This window comes from Schistocerca gregaria, chromosome 2 (assembly GCF_023897955.1).
Source record: "Schistocerca gregaria isolate iqSchGreg1 chromosome 2, iqSchGreg1.2, whole genome shotgun sequence".
Lineage (NCBI taxonomy): Eukaryota > Metazoa > Arthropoda > Insecta > Orthoptera > Acrididae > Schistocerca > Schistocerca gregaria.
In genome coordinates this window covers 631280872-631306527 of record NC_064921.1, presented here as the reverse complement: position 1 = coordinate 631306527, position 25656 = coordinate 631280872, and the positions used below count along the sequence as shown (strand labels likewise).

Below are 25656 nucleotides of genomic sequence, written 5' to 3'. Positions count from 1 at the left end.
CCTAATATCGTGTGGGACTCCCTTTTATCGGCATAGTGCAGCACCTCGATGAGGCATTGACTCAACAAGTCAGTGAGAAATCCCTGCAGAAATATTGAGCCATGCTGCCTCTATAGTCCTCCATAATTGAGGAACTGTTGCCGGTGCAGAACTTTGTGCATGAAGTGACCTCTCGATTATGTCTCAAAAATGTTCGATGGGACTCATGTCGGTCACTGTAGGTGCCAAATCATTCGTTCGAACTGCCCAGAATGTTCTTCAAACCAATCGGTGACATGCCGCATTGTCATCCATAAAAATTTCAACGTTGTTTGGGAACACCAAGTCCATGACTGAGTGCATGTGGTCTCCACGTAACCGAAGGTAGCTATTTCCTGTCAATGATTCGTTCAGTTGGACCAGAGCACCCAGTCCATTCCATGCAAACAGCTCTCACAATTATGGAGCAGCCACCAGCTTGCACAGCGCCTTGGGGCCACGTCTCCGTGTGGTCTGCGCCACACTCTGGCCCTGCCATGAGTTCTTACCAACTAAGGACTCCTCTGACCAAGCCACGGGTTGTCAGCCGTCTAGGGCCCAACCGGGCCCAGGAAAGCCACTGCAGGGGACGTCGTACCACTAAGAAAGGCACTCGTCTCATTCGTCTACTGCCATAGCTCTTTAAGGACAAATTTCGCTGCACTGCCCTAACGATACACTGGTCGTGCGTATCACGTTGATTTCTGCTGTTATTTAACGCAGTGTTGCTTGTCTATCAGCACTGACAACTCTACGCGAACTCAGCTGCTATCGGTCGTTGAGCAATGGCTGTCGGCCACTGCTTTGTTCTTGGTGAGAAGTAGTGCCTGAAATGTGGTATTCTCGACTCACTGTTGGCGCTGGATTGCGGAATACGGACTTCTTTTACTGTTTCCGAAATGAAATGTCTAATTATCCCAACTCCACCTGCCATTCCGCGATAAAAGTCTGCTACTGCCCGTCGTGCAGCCATAATCAAGACCGAAAGCTTCTCGCATGAATCACCTGTGTACAAATGACAGCTGAGCCAAGGCAGTGCCCTTTTGTATCTTGTGTACGAGACACTACTGCCATCTGTATATGCGCATATCGCTGTCCCTTGACTTCTGCCACCTCAGCGTAGTGACGGGTTCGCGTTGCAGCCGATACCGCTGTAGCTGATTTGAGTAGCTAGTTCAACAATCCACAATGCAATATTTTAGTCCTTGAAGCTACAAATAGTCTTGACCTTAAGGACCGACTCTGTATGGAGACAGGAATTTGTGATCACTGGTCATGATGCCATCATAGTTGCTATGGTTGCTATGCTTAATAAATCCACCAAGAAGGCTACGGGGGCTTTTGTCCTGGAAATAACACGCAAGCAGTTGTCAGCAACGTACTTAAACAGTGAATTGGTGTCATTCATTTTCAATATGATGGATGTAGTGGAACCATAGGCATAGTTTAAATTGAGTATCGACCTGTGGAGTAGTATGTACGGAGTGGTGATTTAAGGCCGAAAAAGACCAACCATGTATCAATAACAAAATTCGGAAAATACCGAGAATGCAGAGACTGTTGTACTCTCAGTTCAAAAAAGAAAGCAGAAATGTCGACGTTTTAATAACAAAATTCCGAAAACGGTGAGGTATAGAGACAGGTTTACTCTCGGTTCATAAAGGAACCTAGATAAATGTCGACAGGCGAAAGTCACTAGAAATTGCTGCACATATAAAAAGATCAGTACGTGAAGCGCACAGTTACTTCACCAACACGTTTTAGCGAAAAATCTTGAAGAGAATTTCTGGTCCTACGTAATTTTGTTAAGCGGGTCAAACGTTTCTGTTCAGTCTCTCGTCGAACATTCTGGTGCGGCAATAACAGATAGCAAAAGAGAACCCGGAGTCTTAAATTACGCGTTTAAAAATCATCCATGTAGAAGGATCCTACAGACATGCCATCGTTTAACCACCGCTCAAAATCCCGTATGTAGGACATAGAAATACATACCCCTTGAGATGAGGATCAAATGAAAAATTTGGAAACAAGTCACAAATAAGTCAATAAGCTGAAAACATATAAGTAATTCCAATTCGACTATGGTCCCTAACTGCTTACATTTATCTCGAACCTCTCACCCAGATCAAAGGCGCAAGCGATTGGACAGAAGAGAAAGTGATTGCTGTACATGAACGGGTAAAAGAATGGGGCCGCAGACTTATGGACCAATGTTTATTTATTTATTTCATTAACAGTACAGAGTAACCCACCGCTTTGAAATTTGAGGTGGATCGGATGCTTCTCAATCCAACACCAAACACTTCTCAGTATTACAATGTTATTGGTACACAGTTGTTAATGTTTTTTAAATAATATAAAGAATATAATATAAAAATTTCTCTAAGGTTACAGCGAACTGAATGCTTAACAGTTGTTAAAATGGTTCTGTACAATTTGTTTCTGTCTAGCTGATGAGAATATAATTTATACATGCAAATGTCGAAGAAAAAGAAAAGAAGTGTAATACAATGAGCGCTGTGGAAATAATTTGCAATCTGTAGAGGGAAATGATATACTGTATCTGAATGTCTAATATGGCCTATGTAGCATGTTGGTTGGTAATGGCCTATTTCTACCTATTTCAGGTGAGAAGGTAGAACCTCGAGCTATTCTCATCTGAAATGGTTTGTACCTATGTATGTTTACTGTGTTTGTGTGTATTGATATATTAATGGGAGTGTTGCAAGTCAGAACAGTACATGATATTCAGCAGCTGTTTGTTTAATCTATTGTCGGTAGTTGCGGTATATTCTATGTGATACCTTAGGTACACACAGCTGGTAATTATACAAATTAATTAGTGACTGAGCATTTGACACATGGAATACATGAATTTTAGCTTTACATGAGAAATACACTTATGCTTGTAAATTTGTTAGTAGAAAAAGAATGTAGTTCATTGCTACTTTAGTGCATTATTCCTTAAATAACTTAATACATTACTTTCACAGACCATTATCTTTAACGTCCCTCTACTGCAGATTTCTTGAGCATATTCTAAGTTGGAATGTAATAATTTTCCTTGAAACAGAAAAAGTTTTGGCCACAAAAAGTGCGGATTTAGAAAGGTCGTGGGAAGCAGCTTGCTGTTTTCTCTCATAATATCCTGAGAACCATTGGTGGATCGAGGAGATCAGGCAGGTTACACGTTCCTGGATTTGCTTAAAGCGTATGACGTGCTGCTTCACTGCAAAGTATTAAGGAAGTCCCAGTAAACAGAACTAGTTCTCAAATACGTAAGTGGCTCAAAGACTTCTGAAGTAATAGAACTCAGTACGGTCTCCTGGATGTCAGCCGTACAGCAGAAGAAGGGCATCGTCAAGAATGGCCCAGGGCAGTGTGACAGGGCCGCTCCTGTTCTTTATATACGTAATCGATCTAAAGAACAGGATGAGCAGTAATCTGTGACTGTTTTTTGATGACGCTGTAGTATACGAGAAAGTGTCGTGGTTGTGTGACTGCAGGAGGATACAGGATGACTTGGAATTCCCATTTGACATGATGAACGGCGGCTTGCTCTAAATGTAGGGAAATGCAAGATAACACAGATGAGCAGGAGAAACAATCCTGTAATGTCTAAATACAGTGCCAGAGTCGCGTCGATTAAAAATCTGGGTGTAACGTAGCAAACAGATATTTTAAGGAACGAGCAAAAAAGGTGGGTTGTAGGTGAGGCGAACCGTCGACTTCGACTATTCGGAGAATTCTAGGAAAGTACAGCGCGTCTATAAAGATCACGTATAAAAGAATTGTGTGACCCATTCTTGAGTAATGCTCGATTGTTTGGGATCACCACCAGATCACTTTAAGGGAAAATATTGGAGCAATTCACTGGCTTGGTACTAGATTCATTAGCATCCCGCCAGTAAGACAGAAACTAAAGTAGGAATCTCTGGAGGGCAGACGACGTTCTTTTCGTGACACGCTATTGAGAAAGTTTAGAGTACAGGCATATGCAACTGTTATACTGCCTCACTAATGTACATTTACCGTACGGACAGCGAAGGCGAGATATGAAATATTAGGGTACTCACGGGGGCATATATATACAGATGTGTTTCCCTCCCTTCATTTGCGAGTGGAATACGAAAGGAAATAACTAGCATTGGAATAAGATGCCCTACGCCACGGGCCATATGGTGGCAGAGAGAGTACGTATGTGTAAGTAGACGTAATCAGGAAGTTCAGTTCGACATATTTGTTAGGAAGTTCAGTTCGACATATTTGTTAGTTGCTAACGTGCTGGCTAATTTCAAGCTGTTTCTTGCCCTTTAGTCTTGCTTCGTTATCATCTACTTTATGCATTATCTGCTAATAACTAAAACTACTCTCAGTTCTTTTGTGGTGTAAAACTTCTATGTCAATGCAGATTTCCCTTGTGGAAAAAGGCATTCAAAACAGCGCTGTGGATTCTGATACAGAGCAAGAAATAGAAGATATATATTATTTCAGACGAAAACTGAAATCATGTTTCTCTAGTGACTCCTTCTGTAAATTATCTGATTACATTGAATCAAGGACTGACGATTCCTCTTAATTATATCGATAAAAACCTGTAGCAACAGGAGATGGTAGACACCTGAATATCAAAAATGAAGAGTCAGCAGATTTTTCCAAAGTGTCAGCTTTCTTGTTAGTGTTACTACGAGGCTGTTCTGAAAGGAAACGCCTCGTAGTTTTTCTGTGACAATCTTTCTAGTCTACAGATTTGGTTCTCAACATAGACAGTCTGGAGACGAACACGTTTCTCCGAACAAGAAACTAGTTTGTTGACTCAGTGACTGTAAAATGTTTGACATTGCTGACAAAGCCACAACCTCAGTTCTGCTTTCTCCGCTTCATAACTATCAAAGTGAAGTGTAGGAAGATGTAAGCGTAGGCTTCCGCGGCCGTTGTCACTGTCAATAAAATTCTCTGGGCTGTTGACCGAGTTGTCAGTCTACAAAATTGTCCGACAATTTGGCCAGTATTGTAAGTGACCTTCCTCAGGACTTTGTGCTGAGCTGATTGCTGAATGACAGTGTCTATAGATTTGTATAGTAACGAAGAAAGCTGTTTACGTAGTTTGATAGGGTACTTGATGATAGGAGGAGAGATGTTGGGCCTTCCTTAGTGGTCTTTGTATTATTCCTTGTCAATGATGGATAGAGACGTAGTTGATTGGTGTTTACGTTATTTCTTTCCATTGGTGGAAACAGGCGAGTAAGAAACGGGCGGTGACTGTGACGTAGCGCTGTTTACTTGTTCCCAGGTGTGATCTGTGTAGGTGCGACCACCGCGGTCTCCCGGCCTCTTTGTGAGATGCTTCTCGCGCTGTCTTCCCATTGCGTTGTCAGTGTTGGCAGCCATGGTGCCAGAAGCCTATACCCTTCCTCTCTGTTCATGTTGGCGGGTCACTTGGCTATTTCTGTGGCCTCTCTGATCTTCCTTCTCAATGTAAATGGCTGTTTCACCAGTACGTGGACTTTACAGAATATTATCTCTTTATCGCATTCATCTTGGTGTTCCGATACTGCTAACCTGGTGCGTCTGAAGTCTCTCTCTCAGTTCAGTACGAAGCCCTGGGGAAGGCCCCTTGCAATAGTAGCTAAAACATCGGACAATTTTATCTATTGACAACGTGGACTGCAGCTAATCCTGCATGACTATCAGTAGATATCACGAATAAAGATGTAGAATGTTAATAACGTTCGTTTTATAAGGAGGGATCAAAAAGTTTCTCTTCGAAGGCCGTACAGACCAGGAACAGTATGCCAGTCAGGCAACGTTGCAATAAGCGTAAAGGCAATCATCCCACAGACGCATCACGTTGAAGATTCTCCTTTTGTAAAGCAGCGTGGCCTGATGCGTGAAGTCCGTAAAACTGCTTGCTGCACATTCTCGTCCGACAGGAATCGCTGATCATTCAAGACGTCCTTCCAGTAACCGACACCATGATAATGCCACGGAGAAGATCAGGACTACAGGGCGAGTGCTCGAATGTCACCCACTTGAGATGGGGTAACTTCTGCGTTACGACATTTGCTATACTGGGACGTGCCTTCTCATGAAAGAACAGCACTCCTCGTCGCACACTACTCCCCAACGGTGATTTTCGACAGATATGTTGCCCCATATTCTCCGATGGCTACCAGCGTTGGGGTCAGCAGCCAATTGGTCCTATTTGAAAGCCTTTGTTAATAACGTTGCCATAGTCGCGTTACCGCATTTACTGCAGGCACGAATGCCACACTAATGCCTAGCTTACATGTCGCTGCTTATATGCCAGCATCAGAATCGCGCTACGTTGCATATACGCAGCAGCAAGCGGAAACTTTTAACATCGGCATTTGTATTTTAAAAGTCTTAAGATTTTTTAAATAAAAATTCGGAGACGATACTTTTCAGCACATCCTCATACGTTAACTGTGTCTCGGTAGCCACAAACAGCTAGCTGTTCAAAGATACTTAATCATTAATACAATTCATACATGGTGTTTCCCATTACTAATGTACATCTTGGTTCATTTCAATTCCCAGAACAACATCTTCCATAAAGGAATCCATAGAATATAATAATGAATGAATTAATTATGGAAGGAACAAATTAGCACATGAATGGACAATTAACTTGGCCTAGCGCGCACCCAAACTACTTAACAGCAACTTGAAAACTGGACTTGCCTGTTGACTGCTTTTAGGTCTGAAGTGCACAAGCTGTTACACGCAGCCTACCTCAGAAGCTTTCTTTTGGCATCGGCCGTCTTCATAGAGAGGTCCTCTCTCCTCGTCACATTACTGGCATACTTCTTGGGTGGCAAAATTGCAGGTCCTGATCAGGTATATATGCATGTGCCTTTGTTACAGATTCATCCCACAAGTAGCGCACCAATAACGCAACTGCTTTGTTCTTTTGTATTCTAGATATTCGCAATGGCTCGTTTCTACAATGTCCTCAACGCTTCCTTAGCCATTATGTTTCCCATGGGCATTGCAACAGTACAAGAGGCCCGAATTTCTGTCCGCCGTATCGAGGTAAGTACCCATTTTCCAGATACAATCGACTTTCAAGGTCTCTTGGTGTTAATGGGTCAATGTCTTGTGCTGACCGTAGGTGCCATGTCATTTAAAAGTACTAGGAATGCGTCCTGGACAATTTATCGCCGAATAGGAAGAAGCGTATTCGGAAACTGCCAAAAGACTATCGTTTTTAGAGACTTGGGCTCTTGGTCTGCCAGATAATTTATTCTTTGCATAGGCTGACAATTCTAGATAAAATATCAAAAAAGTCGAAACACCAAAACATAATTAATGTAGAATACAGATATTTCTGGAATAAATTTGCCTAGAAAACTTGTTTAAGTGATTAACATCGCAAAAACACAGGTTAATGTAAGCGCGAGATAAACCATTGAAGATGTGAAAGGGTGTTACATTAATAACTGTTGTAGCCGCCATAATGTTGAATGTAAGCATGCAAACGTGTATGCACTGTGTTCTACAGATGCCGGACCTCAGTTTGTGGGATGGAGTTTCATGCCTGTTGCACTTGGCCGGTAAGTACAGGGACGGTTAAAGCTGTTTGCCGATGACGCTGTAGTTGTCGTCCGATAATGTCCCATATGTGTACCATTGGGGACCTGGTAATCTAACAGGCCAAGGCAACACATCAACAACAGCGGTATGTGGGCGGGCGTTATCCTGTTTGGAAAACACCCGTGGATTGTTGATCATGTGGCAGCACAACAGGTCGAATCGGCAGACTGTTGTACCAATCTATATTCAGTGTGCCTGGGATAATCACGACAGTGCTGCTGCTGTCATATGAAATCCCATCCCAAACCTTAGCTCCAGGTGCAGGTCCGGTGTGCCTAGCACACAGACAAGTTGTTAGGCAGCCCATGTGGCTAATTCCTGGATCGCGGTACGACTGATTCAAGTTACCAAGGACCGGTACTCGGTACATACTATACTCAAATTTTTGTATCAATATTCACTTATACGCATTTAAAAACGTCTATTTTACTATCAATTACTCAAAAAAATTAATTACAGTGATATTTTTTCTTATCTCATTCACCTATTATAAAAAAAATATTTTTTATCGAACATTGAAAGTAAGAAAATGAGTTTAATATTTTTTTTATAAAAAGTGCATGTAAGAAAAAAATTTAATTAATTCTAACAAAGATTAATTCATATTAAAAATTTACTGGCTCTCTAGTGCAGCATATTTTATTATTTAACTAGGCAGTTAGCATTAATTTAAATAAAAAATTCATTCTCAGAAAGTCCTAAGACTTTCGGCACTATCTTAAGAAAAGCTGGAGGGCTTTTTCTTGTGTTTACTGCCTTTATTTCATTTGCATCCTCTGGTTGTTTTCGGAGTCCATCGCGAAGTCCAGGTAAATTGTCCTTTGTATCTGGTCCCGTCATCTCGAATTGAGGGTAAAGAGCTCGAACAGCAGTGACTTGTTGATCCATGATCCTAAATGTGTTGCGTGAACAGCCCACTCTGCTGGCATGGTACTCAGCGTGTTCGGTCAGAGGGCAGCTGCCCTCTGTAATAAAAAAAAATTGAGTTAATCGATCAACAACGAACTTAAACGGATGTCTTACGACGTCCGCCCCAAGCAGATGCAACGAACAGGAGCGAACAAAATGAGATTTTTTTTAAAAAAAAAGAACAAAATACTCTTGGCCTGGGACACTCCGGGAGTAAATGTATTTGATCGCAGTTTGTATGTATTGTTGGCACCTGAATCACAGCTTACATTCTAAAAATGTTATTTTCATCAGTTTATTTTGAGTGTAAATAAATTATTTTCTTCACATTTTTGTATTTAATTTGAAGTGATGAAATATACATAATTTGTAACATTCTCTTATAACACTCAAAATAAGATTTAAAAAGAATATTACACCTTAAAAACGAAGTATATTACTGTACTGTTGCAAATAGTAAGAGCTCCAGCACCATCTACGAATGAACCACTTGGCAAATAGCGAAGACAGAACGTCTAAACGAGACAGAGCAAAGAGGGAAAAGCCAGTACACATGGTGTCGTCTCATTTCCTCTGACGTCAACACTGTCGACACTGTTACACTAGGTCAGTATTACCTTATCTAGAGGCCACACATTGCCAGATAAACACAAGCTGTAAATTCCCAGAGCTGTCAGCGCTCTTAGAAGACTTACAATGACAAGACCTATGTTGTCGTATGGATATGTAAGGTTCAAACATCGATCTCATGCAAATATTAACCGACTTTGAAATTCAAAATGCTATTGCAAAAAAAAATAAAAAATAGTTCAAATGTCTCTGAGCACTATGGGACTTAACTTCTGAGGTCATCAGTCCCCTAGAACTACTTAAATCTATCTAACCTAAGGACATCACACACATCCATGCCCAAGGCAGGACTCGAACCTGCGACTGTAGCGGTCACGCGGTTCCAGACTGTAGCGCCTAGAACCGCTCGGCCACACCGGTCATGAAAATGCTGTTGTAATCTTCATAACAAGAGCTATCTGAAATATCATATTTAAACTGATATAGTAATTTTTTCAGTTTTTATTTCCTCTGTCTTTCTGGAAATACTTCCAAAAGAAATGTAAACATGACGTTAACACTGCTGTAACTATTTCTGATTTTTTATTTGTTTGTGTAGTTAAAAATTTTTAATAAGTATTGTGTACTGTGCATTGTAAGTTAAATTTTATTACCGTACATTGCTACATGTGCTAAACTAACTGAAGAAATTTTTTTTTAAAGTTGTGCAAAGTTTCATAGTTGCTTTCTTTGTAGTTACAATATTCTTTCTGCAAGCCATGTTAAACACATACATTGGAGAATCTGAAATGAAATCATATGGAGTTATCTCAGTGTCACATTTGAGTAGTGTAACTAGTTTACAATCGAGAAATACATCATACGCATTGAGAACATTATTTGGTGATTTAATATTCCACATGTCCTGTGGGAGAACTGAGATTCCTTCATTTTTCAAGTACATTTTCTGTACTTAACTTGGTCAAACAATGAACAGTCAAATAACTGATTATTCTTACATTTAGTCTGAAATGTAACAAATACAAAATATGGCATACCATCATATCAAATTCTGCAGAGGTATAGTAATTTGTGATATCAAGTTCAAAATTTCTCTTACCACTCAATCCTGCAACTTCTACAGTTTGTAGTTCATAAAAAGTAATCGAAATTTTTGGATTTTTCAGAATAATTTCTCATTGTTATTTGATTCATATTTAACTATTGGTACCCGAATATGCAGTGATTTCATTACAATTCCTCTTTCTTGAGGAAGTTTATGTTTAATTTCAACTCCATCGCCATTATAATCTGGCCACCTAAGTATTGCATCTCCAGCTCTAGAAGACCTAGTCAAAATCAGATTTAGACGATCTTCCCGCATAATTTCTTTACAATCTTTAAAAAATCCGCCAAGTAGTCCAAGTGGATAAAGTACCTCGTTTTATTACTCCTTATTTTACCATTATTAAGAATATGTCTAAGCGTATTTTATCAGTAACAGATGAAGGCAAATATAACATAGCTGTTGATGGAAATAAATGGCTGTTCAATTTTGGATAAAATGTTATTTTCTTTCTTTATGGTCACAAAATCGAAGTTTTTCCACACAATTAGCGATTAATTTTTAATTGGATTTTCTGTCATATGTTTGATGACTGATTATAACCCCTCACAATTAGCTATACCAATTCTAAAGTTGATGTAAATTGTGCATACATCTATCACCAATATTTATTTCAATCTCTGTATCCTTGTTGGGTGCATTTAAAGTATTTTTTGTTCTTTATTTCACAGGAAATGAGTAAAACAAATAACTCTCGATTTTTCTCATGATCTATTAAGGATAAAACTTATTAAGACCTTTTTAAACAATTTTACACAAACAACATTGAAGTCAATCACATTCTCATTTTCATCTGTTATACCAATTTTTAATTAGGTTCAACAACAGGAATGCCAACAGGATAACATGGTTCATAAATTATTGTTCCTCCCAATCCAGCATTTGGTTTAGATGAAGAAATAATACTAGTTTCTCTATTAAAATGATAAGTTTAACAAACATTTAATCAGCTTGATTAAAATTTATTTTTATTCATCCAAATGGAATAATTATGGGAAAATCATTTCCAACAGTTTTTTATTAGCTTCAATAATTTGATTATTAAAATCTAGCACACTTGCAATATAACTTCTATAATATCCATATATAATTTAACATCACTCTCAACACTAACCCTCTTTAAAATTTAAGCAGTTTTAATGTGGGCATTTGGGTTTTTCGAATGAATAAATTTTTCTAAATTTTTTAAACTACTCTGACCTATAGGAATTTCTGTTGTTTCTACTTCATAGTAAATTTTATTAGTTTTTGATGTAATTTTTGGAGCTAAAAGAGTTCTATAGAAACCAATCAATGATAAATTTTTATAAGTTTCTCATATTGGAACAGTTAATAATTTTATTAAGAACAGATCATTTATCCCTCAAATCAGATGGGCAAATGGAGTATATTAACAAAAATTTATTTAAATAGATGACAAATTGGGAACCAAAAATAAGAATTCCAGAAAAGAAATCAAAAACTTAACTTTTACCTAATTCTGTGTGATGTGCAATAATAATGACCAATTGGTTGTGGAAATATTATAATTAATGACTGATAATTATTTTCTAGCTCCTGGATAGTTGGATTAAAATTATTGTACATTTACTCCAAAATTTTAGATCAAGCAAAATACTCACAATTTACAAAAAGCTTTAAAAATTTGAAGACAATCATAATGAACGAAAATGCTACTTTTATTGAAAATAGTGATGAAATTTTCGCGTTAGATCAATGTCTAGATAACTCAATAGTAGCATTTGCAGAAGGTAAGTTCAGAAATGAAATTCAGATTTTCAAGACTGCATAAACACCAAATGTAAACTTCAAACATAACAAACGTTAAGCAGATCAATGTTTTTTTCATTTTGAATAAATGTTTGCAAAATTTGACACAGAAAAATATATATGAAAAATATAAAAAAGACGATCAACCAGTAATGGATAGTACTGCACTAGCAAAATAAGGAATTGAAGGTTTACATGATAATATTCTGAAAGCTATTGAAGAAAACACAGAGGATGAAAAACAAATGGTTCCTATCATCACAGAAGATATTGGAGATATACCAGAAATTAAATCTGATTGAAGTCCACAATGTGATACAACATTCAAGGAGTCAGAAACACAGGATGTATTGGAGAAGTATGAAGAACTGACTAAATGTAAAATCAGAACAGCCACTACAAAAAATAATGGATAGTAATGCTATAAAAAATAAATGTTAGTGAAATAATGTTATAGTATTTTAATCTTAGTAAAGATGGAGTTTTCAGATTGAGACATGTTGAAATACTTAAATAAATTTAAACTGATAAATTACCAGTTGAGTTCAATGGAGATTATTGTAGAAAGGATAAGATTACTACAGATGATATAAGTGAAAAATTTGACAGTGTTCATTTATCTTATTATGCAGATATGTTATACATAATTCGGGATCATTATATTCTGAGAGTAACCCAAATGAAATAAAATTGGATACAGGTAAGGACTATAAATACTTGAATAAAAGATTGTTGATGCGTATTTCCCAAACTTAAAAGATCAAACATAGATTTTTCTGATTATTCAGAAATATAATCACCTGAGATAAAACGTAAAGTTTTAATAACGAAATATTCAGAGAAAGCCTCAAATATGTTTGGATGAATGGTGTTGGAGATATAACCAACAGATTAACAGTAATTCATGGAGAAAAATTAGTTGGAAATAGAAATTATCACAATGAAAAAGTTGGAATAATGTGGAATTTTACTAATAAATTCGATGACTTTATTATCAATAATCCTACAGGAAGTCCATATTTAAGTAGATTTTTGAATAATTTTCCTGGCCCATTTTGAAAAAGTGAAAAATATGTAAACACCAAATGTAAACTTTAAACATAAAAAACGTTAAGCAGATCAATGTTTTTTTCATTTTGAATAAATTAATTAACAAATTTCCATTTGAAATACATCTTCCTGATTGTAATTAATGTTGTCCTGGGATCACATTAGATGGATGATCAGCTAGTGATGATGCAAGAACATATAAATTAGATGGAGCCTGCAAACAACATAAAACCACTTATTGTGATCATAGGCATTGAGACTCTAGTCATTAACCTGACAAAGAACTTCAATTAGCTGCAAAGGAAGGAATACATTCAAGTGATGCTTCATTATGAGAAAAAATAGTTGCAACTGCAGAAAGAGGTACAATCTATGGAAAATGAAAATTAGGAATTGGTTTAGATGTTGATGAAAATGTTTGGGTATTATAAAGTTATTAATCGTTATAATTTTTTTATCTGTGTTGATAAATAAGTTTAGTTGGATTATACTTTGCAACCAAGTGACAAAACTAAACCAAAATCTACAAAAATTAAATTAAATAATGATTAGTATTTATCAGTTTTTAACTGATGCACAAAAAGAAAGAAAGATAAAAAACTAGTGGAAATTTTCTTATTGCATTATGAATTCCAGTTGTGGAAAAATCACTGAATATCTAACACAAAAGAAACAGGCTCTGGATTAACAGAACATGAAGGTAGATTTTTACCATTACTAGCAGCAATATCACCATATCTAGCGACTAATGGTTCACTCGCTGGTGGTTCCACAGCAATCAAAAAAACAGTAATAAACAAGATAAAAGCTGATAAAGAATTAGAAAAAAAGATATAATGTAGCACTGGGAACTAAGAGAAGTGGAGTAAAAAAGAATTTTAAAAATAATCCATATGTATCGTGATCCATAAAGTAATTTTGATCTATAAAACTTGCTAAATAATTAAACCCTTTGATAGAGGATACATGTTTGATGAATTACCTAATGAACCAAAGAACTGAATCTGAACTACTAAATTTAGATACATCTGATCATCCTGGAGCTCATTACATTTGTTATTATAAGAATAAAGATATAAAAGTTGTTTTTGATTCATTTGGTGGTAATATACCAAAACCACTAATCAACTATTTGGGAAAAAATTATCTGTACTGCAGAATGGACAGAACTTTGATGGAGCAATTTGTGGTCATTTGTGTCTGTTTGTTTTAAAACTGTGTTTAGATAATGGGACATTTTTCGAAATGGGCTGCAGACTAAAATTAACACATTTAATGATCAAATAAATTCAGGAAACACAAAAAATTAATTACTTATTTTATTTATTTATTGATTTTCCTCTATACAAAGATTTTTCTCCAATATATCAGATACCCAAGTAATATTGCATCTTTTACACAAGATCTTAATTATCTACTCTAGATGTTCCACCAGGTGTTTTGCTCTTGTAGATCTTCCTTTGCACAAAGTCTTTTAATTGTTAATTGTATATTTAGGAGTCATGTGGTCATAGGATGTTCTCTTTTCTTCTTCCCCTCTAGTTCCAATTCCAGGATCATTTTCGAAGTTGTGGCTTTCTCCATTCTTCTTATATGCCCGATCCATTGTAACTTGCTTCTACCCATAGTGTCATGCACTCCTCTTCTTACTTCCTTTCTCTTTATCATTTCGGATTTCTTACTTTCTCTTTTCTAGAAGTTCTTGCTAATCATCTCCAGAAGTCCTTTTCTACTGCTTGCAGATTTTTAATGTGTTTCAGGTTTGTAGTCCAAGTCTCCACTCGATATATAACTATGCTCTCTAGTATCAATGTATAAATGATTATTTTGGTTCGGATTATTACATTTCTGCTGCATCAGATTGAGTTTAGCATCCCAATGACCTCCCCACAGCTGATTCCTTTATTGATTTCTACCTCTGATTTTCCTTACAACTCTAAAATAAATCCCAAATAACAGAAAGTGTTGACCTTCTTAATTTCCTTTCCCTCTATGTATAACTCATTTGGAGGATTTGCATCCTCACTGTCGTGTGCTACAACTGCTTGATCATCAGCAAGTGTAGTTGACGTAAATAAACTCCCTCTTTAATTTCTAACCCCATCCCACTGCATTTAAGAGAGCATTATTGAAGACTGATATCCACATAGATTTTAAATAACGTTGGTGACATGGGAGAGCCATGTAACAGTCCCTTGTTCTAAATTTCTATGAAAGTGTACTATCAATTTCCAATTGATTGATTTTAACACATTTCATGCATTATTTTAATTAAAGGACTATTTATGTTTTGCCATATGTAATGATCTCCAAACTAATTTTGTCAGTATGCTTTTTTGTATCTGTAATAATTTTATCTATTTCTTTTTTTATCAAAAACAGTAAAAACACAGGATACAAAACACTCAGAAAACTCAGGAGGAAACTCCAAAATTAAAACATTATTAATACTGAAGCAGACAAAGGAAATACAGTATTTCTTATTCCCAAACAACAATACACTGACAAATCACAAGAGTTCATTTTACAAAATAATATTAAAAAAACTGAAATCAAACTGAACAAACAGATTTCAGACCAAGGTAAAGAATATGTAAAACAATGTAGACTATGCACTGGATGACAGGGAAAAAGGTAAATTAATGCAGAACAGTCCTACAGCACCCACCCTCCAATTCCAACAAAAGAACTATAACCAAATATCCCAGTAAGACAAATAGCAACAAATAATTGGTACAATAGGGATCTAGTCACCAAATTATACAAAAATATTAAACAAGAAATACAGTCAGTGAAGACAGTACATAAACACCTACAAACAACTGTACAACAAAACACTACACAAACAGGCACAAACAGCGACAGAACAATAATGACACGAAGAATACAGGAAAACAAGAAAGAACAGTCAAGATGGTACCCAATGATATACAAGCACAAAGAAATACATAAAATGACAAACATTTTCAAAAGACAAGGGAATTAAATCCAACGTCACATTCAAAAAATAACTAAAAAAAACAGATATCTACCAAAAAGCAGGAATATGCCAACTACAGTGCAACACATGTGATGGTAGGTACTAGGACAAACGAGCAGAACATTTGACACCCAGTACAAACAACACATCAGAACATGGAAAGATGGAACGGGCCACTCAACATTTGTGGAACATTTGAGAGAAAATAACCACAAATCTACCACAAGAGAAAATGATATCAAAATAATTAGAATAAATAATGAAAGATATCTCCCAACATTACAGGAAAATTGTCATTTATACAAAACAACGGCTGAAAAGAAACAACTACTATATGACCAATAAATATGACTAACAACTCACTGTTTTCACTGACTGATCATATAATATGCAGAAATTCCAACAAATGATTACACATCTGATTCCTCACATAAATATATACAGGAAAATATAATAATAATTATTATTATTATCATTATTGAGAATAAATAAAGGAATAAAAACAGTAATAAAAATAATTACATACACACACACACACACACACACACACACACACACACAAACAAACAAACACACACACACACACACACACACACACACACACACACACACACACACACACACACACACACACACACACACAGGGTCACAAAATAGTTGAATGTAGAGAATTGAGAAAGTTGGAAACATATGGAAAAACAAATGTAACATTGTATTGAAAAGATGACAGTTATAGTGATCTCTAACGTAAACAGTGAACTGAAAGTGAACTGAAAGTGAACTGTATGATGTAAACCTGGTTGCCAGATGACGAAAAGCAGTTTGCATACATCCATTGAATTAGAAGTTGCTGTATGTACCTATGCATTTCATAAAAGAGTTAAGGAACTGTTTTAAATCTATAACCTACATGTGAAACCATAACCTATGTGTAAAAATGGACAAATCATGTAATATTTCAGGACACCCACTGAAGATGCCTTGTAAAAAAGGTGGAATTCAGCTGGATTCATAAATGAAAATAAAAATTTTGACGTGTAGCATGCATAAAAGACATTTTCTTTGAAACTACTGCAATTTAATAAAAACGATCTAACTAACTGATTTACAAAAAGTAAATGGAAAAAACTTTTACAGATTATTTCTCAAATATTATATATGTAATTCTTAAATTATTATATGATGCTACACCCACGTCAGTTAAGTAATTTTCAAAAAAGGAAGTGTGACAAGCAAAAAACTGAAATTTAATTCGGTAGAGGTGATGAAATATTGAATATACATTTCAGTACAATGTAAAAATCAACAGAATTACTTTATTTGGTGCCAATGTAGGTAGTGATTTGTCAATACCTGATTTTAAAACAGATGTAAAAATAAGTAATATCAATTAATTAGAAATTTTATATCCTATTCAGTTCAAAAATCCATTACTTGCAATGTAAATAAAAGATAAGATATTTATAACTCCACATAAACTAGTTAGAATCAAATGTTGATATTAACAGGAACAATAATTTAAATGTTATTAATTTTTTCATCTTTAGAAATGCAGAATCACATTTACTGTTTAAAGTCTAGTAACTTACTGAAACACCTCACAGAGTAACAACTAATAATGGGAGACAAGAATTGAAGGTCTTTATACAGTATGTAAAACTGAAATGTGTAACTATGTTGAAATATTTTTGTAAATGTACATGATGAAACTCTAAAGAGGATCCCCAAGAGCCCTTATGAACACTTTAACAGCTACTAAGATGAACAAATTGTTCATCCACGAAGAAATAATTAATCAAATACAAGATTGCAATGAGAAAAAATTTTAACAGAAGGAATGTAATTTCTCTTGGTATTCATGATTTATGGTAAGCAGATCTAATACAAATGAATTTATGTAATTTGAAAGGAATTTCAAAATTAAATACATGATATAAATATATATTACCTGTTACAGATGGTTTTTAAAAATTTGAGTTAACTATTCGTGTTAAATATTAATCAAGTAAGAATTTAATTAATGTCTTTAAAAAAAATAGTTAGAGACAGAAATGGTGAAGAATTTTAGGATAAAGATTTTCAAAAACTGATGAAAAAATTTAATATTTATCATTATTCAGCTTTATCAGAACTGAAAGAATCTGTTGAAAACTGTTACAGAACACTTAAAAGAAAAGATGTGGAAAAATTCAGACTTACAGAAGAAGAAGAATTTTGTAATAAACTCACTCACTGTGGAAATACATGAAGAAAATTATAAATATGCAAAATAAGCTGGGGAAAATTTAATATGAAAAAGCTTGGCGAATATCATGATCTGTGTCTAAAAAACTATTTTTATTGGCTTATATGTTTGAAAATTTTAGAAAAACCAGTACAAAAGATTATGATCTTGATCCATACTGATGTTTTACAGCCCCAGGATTATCTTGGGTTTCAGTGTTGAATATGACTTCTTGATTGGTTACATAATTATGAAATGATTTTAGTTGTTGCAAAGGGAATAACTCTGTTGTAAAATATATGTCAAGGCAAATAATAAATATATGTACAACTTTGATGAAGTAACTATATCAAATTATTTAGCATATTTATATGAGTACAGTTTATATGTTTATACTATGAGTCAACATTTACCATATGGTGGATTTCCATAGGGTGAACCAAATAACTTTGATTGTGGAAAAATAAGAGAAATTTCAGATACTGATAAATTGGAAACATCTTGAAAGTAGATATAGAATATCCAAAAGAATTGCATTACATAGAGATTTACCATTAACTCCTGAATGTGAAACTGTACAAGGAACTAAAGTGAGGACGTCGTTAACTACTCCAAATGAGAAACATATATATGTAGTTCATTATAGAAATCTTATACATTATCTATCTCTTGGAATGCAAATAACAAAAACACACAGGATTTTAAACTTTAATCAAATGCATAGGTTGAAGAAGCATATAGATTCAAATTTATCAATGAGAACTAAAACCAAAAATGATTTTGAAAAAGATTTCTATAAAGTGATGAATAATTCAGTGTTTGGAAAAACGATAAAAGACTAAGAAACAGAGTGGATATAAAATTAGTGTCAGATGTTGATAAATGTATAGCTAAACCCAACTTTAAGAGAAAAAATATATTTAATGAAAAACTTGCAGCTATTCATATGAACCAAACAAAAATTCCATTTAATAAATTCATCTGTGTTGTTATGAGTACACCTGATTTATCTAAAAACTGATGTTTAATTGTCAAAAGTAATGATGAAACCAAAATATGGAGAAAATATTTAGTTGTATTGTCAAGATATTGACATCACATTACACTATCAAAACTGACAATTTTTTATAAAGATACGAAATCAGACATAGATTACTTTCATACAGGTGATTATCCTGAAAATAATATAAAAATATTTATGGAATTCCACAAGTAAACAGGAGTTTTAAGAAATATCAAAAGTGAGTGCAATGGAAAAAAAATGGAAGAATTTTGTGGTTTAAGAGCAGAAATGCATGCTTATGAAATTGATGATAAAGTATAGGAAAAGTCTAAACGGATTAGGAAAGTATTATTAAAAATAGAATAATAGTAGAAGATTATAAAAATTGTTTGTTTAACAATAGGAAACACTACAGAAAATTTTATATGATTTGAAGTGAAAAACATGATGTTTATACACTTGAAACAAACTAAAAAGTGTTGAGTCTTCATGATGAGAAAAGAAATGTTTTGGAAAATGAAATAGATATATGACCATATAGGCATTACAAATTATTAAAAAATCTAATAAACTTTTTTCTATAGAAATGGATAGTCTAATCAAGAAGCTCAACAATGCGAGTGTCTCAAAAGAGATTAAAATATTAACTCAATGAGAAGTAAATGTTTTATTCAATATTACTATATGTGAATATTTAAATAATAGATATGGGGAAGAAATTTGTATGGTGCTTAACAATGAGTTTCAGATTTTTTTAGTAGTTAGAATTTTAAATTAATTACTGATTGGCATTTTCAATTAGTTGAAAAAGAGCAGCTGAAACTGAAATACAAACGAAAGACAAAGTTCAAAAATAGAAGTAGTGAAATTCATGATCTGGAATGCACTCTATGAAACTATCTAAAAATTTTATTTTTTCCTATTAATTTTTATTATCTTTAAATTTACAATACCAAAAGGCAAAAGCAGTGTGGAGACTGTCTAGAGAAAAAGATTATTATTGAACTTTATATAGCTAAATATTGAAAAGAGGGATATTGCTGGAATTGTACAGAGTGTAAAACTAAATACATGAAAACAAAACAATGCATATGGTAAAACTGTAAATTAGCCTTCTCTCAAAAACAGTTTACAATTGGCAGTTCATTAAAATCTTATGGCTGCCCAAGAAGATATAATTAGAAAAATTAATTGTAAAAAATTGAACAGTTTTTATTTATTTACTTATATTGACCGTCTACAATAAAATATACAGAACTGGAGAGCCAGTAAATTTTTTAATATGAATTATTGTTTGTGGGAATGAATTAATTTTTTTCCTATATGCACCTTTCATACAAAAATATTAAGTTTATTTTATTTGATTCACCTTTGTTTAGAAAAAATAATAATTTAAAAATAGGTGAATGTGGTAAGAAAAAATATTCCTTTTTATTACTCTTATAAGTATTTCGTACTAAAATAGGCATTCTTAAATGAAAATAAGTGAAAGTTTGACCTAAAAATCTATATATAGCAGATACAAGACACTGGTCTTGGGTAACTTGTGATGGTCTTGCTGTGAGCCAGGACTGAGCCGACTGAGTTAGGACCAGTATTTTGTATCTACTCATGTTGGTTGTAGGTCCTCAACTGGCCTTATAACCAACACAAATACTGGCGTTGAGGGAGAACCAGCTGTAATCAGAAAACACAACAGACCTCAAACCTGCTGTCCAATTAACTCCAGGCACTACTGAAGTCACAAAGGTCAGTGATTTGGAGTAAGATGAATTCACACTACAGGGCCTCTGGCTCAGAGCTGTTCTTGAAGTAACTGATTTATAACAATCTGTTGTTTCACTGTGGTCCATGCTCCTGCTCAAATCGCTGCTGAAGATGCAGTATGATGTGTCAGAGCTGCACACCAAATACTATAATCTTCGTTCCTGGTAGTATCATGTGGTTGTCCTGAGATTTGTCTTCTTGCATCTGCGGACCACTGCCATAAATAATGTACAGTGGCTACATTCTCGCCAAGTCTCTGTGCAATATTGCAGAAGGGAAATCCAGCTACTCGTAATTATATTACATGACCTCCTTCAAACTGAAAGAATAGTTGATAATGGCATTTTTGCCGCCTTAAAGGCATTGTAACATCAAATCACAACATCCAGTCTCAAAGGTAAATGGCGCCTGCGACCATTACAACGTGTATTTAAAGCAAACCTGATTTGTATCCACATAGTGGCGCCACAAGCCTCACTCTTATGCGACAGGTTCGAAATTTTAATGGACATCATCTTTCAGATGTAACAAAACACCAGGAACATTTGTTTATGTCGCACAAATCCTTCCTGGTGTCGCGACTTTTTTTTCCCATCTAGGTATAAGATGACAGAACATTGCATGGCAGACAGAGCTTTCAGAGCGTACTATTACAAACGTTAGTTTCTATGATCAATCATTATGAAATAGAATGAGTAACGTTACATTCATTTATAAGTATTGGCACATGCTGACAAATTTCGGTTTTTTTTTCTTTTTTTACGATACAGATGTGAATTTGTAATTCCTACATGTCATATTTTACATGTCAAATATATAGAAATTCTCCTGCCAAATACGAGTCACAACGAGAAACACTTTCAGTCCAATTTCAATTTTATTTTACAGACTACCTCACCTTTTCTATCATTTAGTAGATGACGAAAAGTTTTTGTGGCATCATTGCAAACCCTATGTTGTGCTAAAGACAACATTGTAATGGAGTAATTATTGTCATCTTCTTCTTACTGCACGTTTGTGAGCAATGAAAACTTATAATCTTAAAGATGAGGTACCCAATAAAATTATTCTTTATAACATTAGTCAATGAAAATATGGAAACTGTGTTAATGTACTGGTTCGTGTTTCTTTAATATTTGCAATGATCTGAATTTAAATGTGCCTGAACTGTATTGTTTTAGGAGGTCAAAAATGGTTTCGTCCTATATAAATTCTGATCAATATGCACATCTAAAACATTGAGCTTTCCACCCATGTTATTAATGAACTAAATACGTCGTGTCTTTTAAATTGGGAGTGAAATCATTTGCAGAAAATCTCCCAATAATACCTTTAAGAACACTGAGTACTGTTTCTTTTGTTAGTATATATGTATTTATTTTGATTAAAGTACTGTTGTCATCTGTAAATAAAAAACTAATCCTTCTTCTTCAATATGAGACAGAAGATCGTTTACATATTTGGGAAATATTAGTGGAGCTAAGATTGTGACTAGCAGAACCCCATAAGTGACTCCTTCTCTATAAAAGGAACCTCCCCTGGTAACATTGGTAGAGTTGTAAGACCACTTCTTGTATTATTTTGCTTAGAAATGGCATGACATTATCCAGTGATTGGCTACATCATTAGTTCAATAAAACCTCGGTTTACTAGGAGGATATTGCGATTCACTTAGTGAAATATCTTACATAGATCACTGAAACCATTACTATTTTGTTTATTTTATGCTTGCAAAACTTTAGTGAGTGAGTGTATGTATACCATTCTAATCTGAGCAACCTTTTTGATACCCAAACTGTAATTCAGTAAGGATATTATTGTTGCTCAGGTGAGTTGCTAGTCTAGACCTTCTCGAATTTTTTTTAAAATGTTGCCTACACTTAAATGGGACTGTAGCTATTGCCATTTTTCCTATTACTTTTATTGTAGATGTATTTCCAAACGCATTTTTCAGTCTCTCTGGAAAAATACCCCTACGTAGTGATGTTTAATATATTTCATAACAGACAGCATTTATATTACTGCAAGAACTCTTTAGTACTTCGTTGGAAACACCAGCAAATCACACTGGCTTTCTACGTTTCATACCTGCTACCTATGAGTGACCATTTATAGCTCTCCCATTTAAATTAGTAGTGATGCTACCCTATTCTATGGCCTACTGTCCTCTCTCTCATTTAACTACACTCTCTATAGACTTACGTCTGTGGTCAAATGTACTGATTTCTCACATAAAGTGCATGTTCCTCAGTTTTGTAGTATCTTTTCTTGGTGATATTGAGTAAATTCTTTATTTGTGTGGCTCTCTTGTCCATAGTCACTTTACAATTACTGAAGATATTTAATTCCATTTTTTAAACCATGAGGAAACGCGTGTTTCATCACCAAAAACATTACGTTTTATTGAAATAAAAAATCATTACTGGTCTGTAATGAAAGATATTGACAATTTGTCTTTATGTCTACATTTAAAAACATTTTGTTACAAAAGATGTTCAATTTACTTTCGTTGTTTTATGTCTGGTTTTCTCTCAAACCAGAAAACGCCGTCACCTTTCAAATTTCGAAGTATTCTTTCGTTTGAAACTGCTGACTGCTACACCCACGTTATTTTGCAGAACTAAGCATATCTTAATGTGAAATGCACCATGCTCGAGCACCACTGCTGTCTGTTGTGTCTCTGTGGCTATGTACGTCTCATGTGTTTTGTGTAGTGTTACCATCATTATCGTTAGTTTTTCTTTTATCTAATAATGTTCTCTGCGATTTGTCATATGAGTGTTATGCTCTTTAATTATGTTACTTTGTATTTATTTAATTTTTATGCGAAATTAAGATCTAGTAATGGAGTTGAAGCCCTAAATAGTTAGTGGTTTGGAGGGGGGCAAGGGGGGAAGTAGATAGGACTAACAGAGAATATTTAATAGACACAAGGAAGGACAGCACGAATGGTCATGGGTTTGTTTGACTCATGGGAGAGTTTCACCAACTTGCGGAAAGAGCTGAACTGGCAAACTCTTGAAGTTATCCCATGAAAACCTAGTTAGAAAGCTTTTAAGTATTGAATCTAGAAATCTACAAGTATTACAATCCACTTCATATCGCTCATAGAGTGATCAACAAAGCAAATTTAGTAATTACAGCATGCTCAGAGACATTTAAGCAGACATTTTTTCCACACTCCATATATTAATGGAAATGGAAAAAGCCCTAATAAGTGGTACAATGAGATGTGACTCTGCTACGCACTTCTAAGTTACTTGTAAAGTGCATATGTAGATGCAGATTTATCTTGAGGTTGAAACTCTTGTGCCCATGTTTACTTAGAAACAAACTGCTTTTTGGATGGACTTCGGCTTGAGTAAACACAATCTTTTCTGCTTTTACCCAGGCATGCTTCCCTTAAGTTATGGAATGGTCGATGTTCTTTTTCATTTTTTTATGTTAAACAACAAGAGAAATGCCCTTTAATATCTGCACATATATGAATTTGAGTTTTTAGGGAAGTCTTCACAAATTTGAAATCGAACAAGATTTTTGTATGTATACCTTGTTACACATGTTTGGATTTTTTTGGTTTTCTATGTTTTGAATTACAGCTGTTTTTTCTTTCACAGGTTGTCACTTGTCAACATAGATAACTTGTTGTAGAAAATTACTCGCATGGGAAATTACGACTGGAATATCATGGCTAACATTATTTTGTTATACGTGGTAGTTTCTGTGTGTGTCTGTGTGTGTTTATGGGGTAATGTCGTTTGACTGTTCCTTGAAGACAGAAAACAGAGCTTCGTTGTCCAGGGTTGTGTATTCATTCATTATTTCTTTTCCTGAAATTATCGCTTTCTGTGTTTGATAGTTTTCCTCAGTTATTATTTTTGAGGGGGCTGTTGCACTTGAGAATCTTTAAGTGTGTGTTGATGTCTGTTGGTCTGTGTTTCATTTCCATAAGGCATTCTGCGAATGTAGAACGACAGATGTTACATATTAGTGCTCCTCTATGTTCTGTGTACCAGCCAATGAATTTTCTGCTTGTCGTTCTAATATTAACTGAAGAGCAATACTCGCATATCAGCTGGTAAATACAGATATTTTATGTTTGACACTGTCGCTGCTGATTGTTTTCTCTGCACTGAGTTATCTGTTCTGTAGGCTATTTTAGTCTTAATTTTTTGAGTATGTTGCCTGTTCTGCGAGCTGCTTTCTCATTATAAGTTAGAGTTTATCATTTGGTTGTAGCTGTATGGGTTTCTTCTTCATGGAAGCTTGTGAATGTGTTCTGTGTGTTTACATTCTGTGCATCTGTATTTATATGTTGGTACAATCTATTTTTTGTTATGCGTTACATGCTTCTTTCATTCTTGTTTTAATTTTATGATTCAGTTTGTTTTTAATGAGTGTTTTATTCATTCCCCACATCTACTTTTGCGCTTGTCTGTAGCTCTTTTGGTAGTTATCACTGAATGAAGTTTCATTCAGCCTGTGCAGCATGTATTGGAAACCAGCTTGTTTGTGCATAATCGACTAGTTTGAGCCTTTGTACATGCTTCGGCTGGTGGTTGCAACATACCTGAGTACAGAGAACTGATGCGTATGTGCATTGTGAGGTCAAAGAAATTGAACTTTTTGTGATTTTCTGTTCC

The 25656-nt window shown here is 34.9% G+C and overlaps 1 protein-coding gene across 1 annotated transcript in view; it reads left to right on the top strand.

Moving 5' to 3' along the window:
* The window catches only part of LOC126334647 (ATP-binding cassette sub-family C member 4-like), a 261187-nt gene that overhangs the window by 83610 nt on the left and 151921 nt on the right, over positions 1–25656 (top strand). The window contains exons 7-8 of the mRNA XM_049997092.1: positions 6741–6879; positions 6964–7074. Coding sequence (XP_049853049.1) covers positions 6741–6879; positions 6964–7074 — 250 coding nt within the window. The remainder of the gene's footprint in view (positions 1–6740; positions 6880–6963; positions 7075–25656) is intronic.